The 7,377-nt window shown below is 44.4% G+C and overlaps 1 protein-coding gene across 2 annotated transcripts in view; it reads right to left on the bottom strand.

Annotated features, from left to right (window-relative positions):
* Positions 1-6,610, bottom strand: part of LOC147900637 (CAAX amino terminal protease family protein) — a 90,184-nt gene extending 83,574 nt beyond the window's left edge. For both annotated transcript variants that reach the window (XM_087375968.1, XM_087375969.1), the window contains exons 1-2: positions 6,517-6,610; positions 6,111-6,455 (exon numbers count right to left, since the gene is read on the bottom strand). In XM_087375968.1, the coding sequence (XP_087232094.1) occupies positions 6,111-6,440 (330 nt within the window). In that variant the 5' untranslated portion in view covers positions 6,441-6,455; positions 6,517-6,610. The remainder of the gene's footprint in view (positions 1-6,110; positions 6,456-6,516) is intronic.
* Between the last annotated feature and the right edge of the window lie 767 nt (positions 6,611-7,377).

Raw genomic sequence — 7,377 nt, 5'->3', positions numbered from 1 at the left:
AGTCTAAACTACCTGGCCGATAGCTTTATCCCTGACCTGTTCATAGAGCAGGACAATGGAACCAAGACGACAGGTCTCATAAACAGACGGCCCAGGGAGGGAAGTAGTAGTATCCTGGAAAACTGCATCCCTCCTTTTCCATTGGGGATAATGTCGAGACTGCCTTCACCACATACTTTGATGACAGAATGTTGCAGATACAAACATCTCCCCCCGAAATCACAAAATCCTTGAGTCCGGCTGCTGGAGAGAGGCTCATGTTCCGAGATGCACCACTGTCGACGATCCAGGTCTTGGAATTTTTGGCTTGAAGAGCCACTACCCCCTCTCCAACAAAGGAAGCCAGAAAATCAATAATTTCAAATGTGAACAAAGGCAGGAGTTATGGCACCAAAGCAGCACCCAGTACCCTTGGTGGTGGTCCGTAGAGGGCACTTCCTCTAGTAGTGGCCTTTCTGGCCATGGTGATTGCATGAGTGCTCCTCCTTGAGTGCTTCCTTCTTTGCTTTTGTCCTTGTATCAGGGGTCAAGCGACCTTGATTCTTTACTTGCTACGGAGCTGCCAGAGCATCGGAGCCACCACCATGGGAGGAACCCTTGAGAGTTGAAACCTCTCCTCCTGATCTAGCACCATTGGCACCAATTCTTCTCAAGTCAGAGTGTTCATCCTGCCACTAATGATTAATGACAAATAGAAGGCAAAGTACTGAGAAGTCAAGAGAGCAGGGTAATGGCCATATCACTAGAGAAAATCTCCTTTCGAGCTTGAAGAATCTCCTCTTAAAGTTCCTGAAGCTTATTGATGACATGGCAGGATCCAACAACCGCATCTGAGAGAAACCCTCTTCATGGGGGAAGTCCTATTATGTAAGGATGCTTGGTGCTCCCAAATACTTTTGGCTACCATCATATGCTTTACATGATTTATAATCTGAGGAGTATTGTTTAGAAAAATGAAACAACGTACCCTTGCGTTGACTCTGTCCTGAAGCTGAGCCAAATTCTCAACCTCCTTCTGATCTAACATGCCGAGTACGAGGGATTCATAGGGATGGGGTAGGCAGGCATTCGGGCATTCATGCAACACTAGATCACATCATCACAATAAGAGCAGTCATTGAGGAGGCTCAAGCGCGAAAGCAAAGAGTTTACTGTTGCTTTTGTGGATTTCTACAAAGGCTTTGACACCGTACCACGAGCCCCGTCTATTCAGACGACTATTTGATCTAAGATATAGTCATGTCACCATCTGGGCAGTCCGGCCATTATATGAGTGGGTATCAAGCAAAGTCAAGACTTCGACTGGGTGGACAAAGGAGAAAATGAGCACGGTTGGGGTCAAACAAGGTTGTCAATTATCACTGACCTTGTTTGGCCTATACATCGACGAGCTCGAGTCCTTCATCATGACTCTAGGAGGTACAAGTTCCTTAGTTGGATCCTTGATCCCGATTCTAACATATGCAGATGACATGGTCTTACTCTCCTCTTCAGTTGAAAGTGTCCAGCGGCATTTGCATGCACTCCACTCTTTTTGCGAGACACGTGATTTGAAGGTCAACCTAGGTAAACCCAAGGTCATGATTTTCAATACAACCCGAGCGACAACGCACCGAGAGCAGTTTAACTTTGACAGGGCTCCAGTGGAGATTGCTACATCCTATACATACCTGGAGGTCCTTTTTTCAAGCTCGCTCTTCAGTAGAAAACTAGCTATGAAGGCCCATTTGAGCAGAGGGAATGCCGCACTAGCCAAACTCGAGCATTGGTGCTGCACTCACATTTTTCAGATCCCAAAACCAAGTCTCTTCTCTTTGACTCGCTTGTTTGCCCAATAGGGATGTACGGTAGCCTCTTTTGGGGGATAGATCTATCAGAGACAGACTCGTCCTGTATAGAGACTACAGGTTCTACTTCTTGCTCCGATCATCTGAAGCAAGTCATTGGTCGCGTATCATATTATACTTGCAAAGTGTAGGGTTACTCCCCTACAACTTGATGCTGTCTTTCAGGTAGTCACTTATCTCCATAGAGTCGCAGACTTTGGTAACATGCCATCTGGATGGCTCTAATAGCCATGGCTGGCCTTGCCTTCACCTATCGCACTGGAGGTAGAGGGGGATCAGTGAAGCTGGTATGTCTAGACACGCAGATGGTTTGCAGGCTTGGGACTACACATGGACAGGCTGCCACCTTTCCAGTATAGCCTTGTGGCTCCATGCATTTCGCTCACATATCACGAGGTCAATCAGATCATTAGAGAGGATTTTATTGCAGCTCCATATGTACAGGACCTGAATAGCACCTCCTGAGCTTTTGGTAAACCTCAGCTTCTAGAAGGGTCACTGTTTGCGGATCTCAAAGCAGGGGTTTATCGGTCCACCAGGCTACACTCATATCCATCTCCCACATGCACTGGGAATCTCAATCGAGCAGTTTTGTGTTTCTTCTCAGAGGCAACGGGTTGAGACAAGATGGATAGAGGGCATTCCATGTGAGAGACGAATCTACACTTCATGTGATATGTAGGACACAAAGACAAAGAAACACTTTGCATTCCGATGCCTTGTGTACTATGAGATGCGTGGACGATATCATTGTCTATTCAGCAATGGCTTTCCCTACTCAAAAGAGTTCCTGCACATCCTAATCAGCAGCCGGGCCCCTGATTGGAGCAAATGCGCGTGGAAGGGGATTGTCGACGCTGCACAGAGATCTAGAGACGAGATGAGAGACTGCTGTAAATCTATTTGTGGATTATCATACTCAAGATGTGTATAACTCTCACCTAATCCATCCTCTTCAAGAGGGGGTGAAGGTGTTCTTTCTCTCTCTCCTTGGGGTATGGAGGAAAAGGAATAAGTTCATTGTTATATGTCCCTTCCCCTTCCATTCTTTCCTTTTAGTAATACAAGAGAGAAAATGTCTTGCTGTAATTTCAAAAAAAAGAGGTTTATTTTACAGCAAAAGTCAAGTGTTGTAGAGTTGGTGGTACTTATCCGACTCCTGCTTCGTTTGTGTTGAGAAGACACTTAAAATGACCTCCTTTCCCTTCTCTTTCAAGCTTTTCTTCTTGTATTTCTGCTGTAAACTCGTACACTCCGTTTGGGCTACTTGTTTTGAGCGGATTGGAGCTCTAGATACCGTTATAGGGGGTACTTGATGGGTGGATCACCCCCTTAAAATCTTATTCCGATCCGACTTTCCGTTGGGGAGAACGGGGGATCCCTTTTCCTCACGGTTTAAGGCTTCAAAGGGTACACTCACATGGGTTGGGGGGGGGGGGAGGGGGGGGGGCGAGGGGGCACCCCGTTCACCGTTCAAGACCAGAAATTTTCAGAAAAATCCCTTGTCTCAGAACCTCGGAGATCGGTCAATCGTGATCCTCTTCCGCAACTTCTCTTGCGACTTCCGTCGTCCGCAACTGTCACCCTCTTCTCGTCCCGCTCGTGGATCGTCACCGCTCTGATACCAAATGTGAAAATCCACACTTTTCGAGAATGCAAATGTGTGCAATGCATGCAGAATTTGAATGCCGATTGGCCCTCCAATGGGGAAGAATGCCCTCGTGAGAGTACTTGTTTCTATTTCGACCTACAAGCAAGGTGGGAGAGAGATAACATATGAATGCAATGTGGTAGAGAGAATGCAACGTGAGATTCCCAATGAAAGGGTGATACCCTTTCATTAATGTCCCTTGAGATCACTCAAGTTCCATCTTCCCATTTACACCTACCCTTATCCTATGACCCATGCATCTACCATTCAATGCACCTTAATGCACCCTTCCCTTCCTATTGCCCCTAGGACCTAAACACGTGTTTGCACATTTTTATTAATAGAATAAGTATCACATGTCCAAATTCGATGCCATCTGAAGCAGTGGCTCCAGCTCAACTAGTCCTATCTACTCAGATGATCACCGCCATAACAAATCGGTCAGTGTCCTTCATAAATACAAATACATGTTACACCATTGGCGTATGACATAATAATAATGTTTTAATGTCTACTAATCACAGATTAGTGATTTCTCTTGTCATGACAATCTCTGGGGCTGCCCCACAGTGCAGACGATTCAGCAAGAGGCCCTTTAGATAGTGGCTTGGTCGCAGAGGCTACACCGGGATTTTACGTGGGGCATGACAGCCTGGTTGACCAAGGGCAAGGCCACTTCTTTTCCATAGACATGGTCACCCCAACCTATAGGATCCATGGACAGAATCAAGGTACGAGATGCGACTCACCCTTTTCGAAAACGTATTGTTACTTCCCCAGTGGACAATATCTGGGACGGTATCCAACCACATTGCTTGGAAGTTCTAGGTCGCAGAGATTGATTGTGTATGTGTGTGCGTGCGTGCGTGTGTGTGTGTGTGTGTATGTATTTATGTATGCATGAATGCATGCATGCATGCATGTATGTATGTATGTATGTATGTATGTATGTATGTATGTATGTATGTACGTACAGTCACTCGTAAGTTTGAAAACCATAAACTCCATCATGCATAGCAACTACAATGACATCCCGATGATATCATCAGTGCCCACCGTGGGTGTAGACCATACACATCTACACACCCACATACTTGAGCCTCCATTTATACAAAGGTCTTTGTACTGGGTGTCTATCCGCACTCCCAAGGTGAAAGGCAGACTCAATGATAAAGGCTAGCACTAAAATAGAAGGCTAATCAAATAGTAGTCCACATTCTCTTCATTCAAGGTACAACTATTTGTCCCAAACGAGCATCTAAGTAAAAAGAATGCTTAGACAATCTAGTTGATAGTGCAAAACACCACTTACGATAGAAAGAATTTATCACCAGCAAGCCGCAACATGGACAATGGAGCAAGGAACATACCCATACACACACACACACACATATATGGATGAATCCAGGAACATGTCCAAACTCATCCTCTAAACTCATGATAGTCACTGATCAAGTTGGCAACCATAAATTCCATCACCCATAGCAGGGACTAGCTACTATGACATTCCATTGATGTCATCAGCACCCAACAATGACTGTAGACCATATAATAAACATAACACATACAAATCCACACACCAACACATACTTGAGCATCCTATTATACAAAGGTCTCGTATTGAGTTTCTGTCGACACTCCGTAGGTGAAGGACAGACATAGCCACGACAAAGACTAGCACTAAAGGAGAAGACTAATCAAAAGTGGTCCACATTCTCTTAAGATAAAAAGAATTTATCGCAATATCAGAAAGCCACAACATCCATGAAAACTTCACAAGGTGAAATTTGCATGTTTGCTAATATGGTGGAAGCATATATCTAGATGAATCTTGGAACATGCCAAACTCATCCTCTAATAACACAACACATAGTGCAGTTTCAATCTCATGATAGTTACTCATAAGGTTGAAAACCATAAACTCCATCACGCATTGCATGGACTAGCTACTATGATATCCCCACTTACGTCATCAACCCTCAACAGTGGGTGTAGACCATGGTATAGCATATGCTCTTACACATACAGATTCACACACCCACACATACTTGAGCATCCATTTATACAAAGGTCTTCGTACTAAGTTTCTATCGCCACTCCTGAGGTAAAGGGCAGACTCAACCATGACAAAGGCTCACAAATCTTCAAGTTTCATTCTCTTGATAATCACTCACAAGCTTGAAAAACATAAACTAAGGACACATTGCAAGGACTAGCTACTATGACATCCCCACCCATATCATCAGCTTCCAACAACCATGGTCTAAATATATCCTCTCACAGATACATATCGGTACAAACACAAACTTCAGCATCCATTTAAACAAATATCCTCATACTTAATTTCTGTTTGCACGAGGGCAAACTCAACGGTAACAAAGGCACGAGGGCAAACTCAACCCTAACAAAGGCTAGGACTTAGGGAGAAAGCTAATCAAAAGTTAGTTCGCAAAGGCTAGCATTAAAGGAGAATGCTAATCAAAAAGTACTCCACATTCTCTTGAAGAATTCCCCGATTAGATGCAGCTGAACGAATAGAGCAAACGAAATGCTGGAATGCCCCACAATTCAGCATAAATTACGTACATGCAAAGTCCAAAGGAGAAGTGCACCTTTCTTAAGTCCGAATCCCCTGTTTTCGCATCATCTCCTTCCTTTCCAGCAAAGAGATTGTTTCCACCTCTTTTCGTTGTCAAGTTTGTAGAACTATTATAAAAGCTGCTTTTGCCCGACAAGAAACATAAATCCTTATACCTTCTTACGATAGCATTACGATGCTTTCTCGAGGTTCTGAGAGCCTTGCCTCCCAAATTGAATGGAAGACGTTTCAATGTGACGTGATACCCGTCGATACAATGGAGGCATAACGGCACTTCAATATTCACATGACATTTCGGCAAGCAATAAACCAAACTCCCGTTAGCAATAGGAAGAGTCTCCATCTCAAACAAAATACAAGCTTTCGCAGCTGCACGCGCACCGACCGACTTGAATATTGACATATTTCATATGCCAACATTTTCAAAAATATGTTATCGGGGGAGTAGCTCCCCCACGATGTTGTTTATTCCTCATTTTTAATTAGTACGCGCGGGGAGTGGATCAAATTAACATAGCGTTTATGTTTACGGCAGGGAAGTTCTCCTTTTTGGAGCCCTCGTTAGGCCACTTGTCACAATGTTAGACATCTATCTTCAAAAGATCCAATGGTCTAAATTGTGCTTTATTTGTAAGTGTGGTTTGCTTTTCTTTTCGACGTAGCTTTTCGCATACAAAGGGTATTTGACGAAGAACTAGACGCTTCGCACACAAGCTCGTCTCTATAGCAAGGTACTAGTTTTAGAGTAGAGCTTCGACCTGCAACTACACAATCCAATCGCTTGAGGGAGAACACAAGATCGTTTGAAGCTAATCCTATCAAAGAACTTGTCCTTCAGCACTCCGGTTTCTGCTTCGTCCTCCTACATAAATTTTGATGCAACAGTCGTTATAGGAAGCCCCACACAAAGCTTTGAGGCATTTGCGAACACAAGCAGCAATTTGTTCTGAATCCAGTGCAAGCCCTGCAACGCATGCTTCCCAGAGCCATGGCCGATCTTCGACCCTCCACACACTGTAACCTCTCCTACACTAGCAAGCTTTGCGATCAATACTACTCCGATGGTAAAAGTTGCACGAGGCCAGTTACACCGAGGGAGACATGGCAGCGGAGGGCTTGACGTTGAATACAATGACTGGATCATAGGAGGCACATCAATGATTTTGTGTTCCACTATGATGCAAGGGAAGTTGGAGTGCAGTCCACTCCAATCCTCTACCAAAGATTCTACTACGTAGGGGTCGAGTGGATTAGCATTAGAGGTAAGCTTCTCAGCTTCT

The sequence above is a fragment of the Dipteris shenzhenensis genome, chromosome 6, assembly GCF_047967505.1.
Source record: "Dipteris shenzhenensis isolate YYH24624 ecotype China chromosome 6, Dip_SZ_1.0, whole genome shotgun sequence".
NCBI classification, from domain to species: Eukaryota; Viridiplantae; Streptophyta; class Polypodiopsida; order Gleicheniales; family Dipteridaceae; genus Dipteris; species Dipteris shenzhenensis.
Note: the sequence above shows the minus strand (reverse complement) of the source record. Positions and strands in the feature narration are given on the sequence as shown.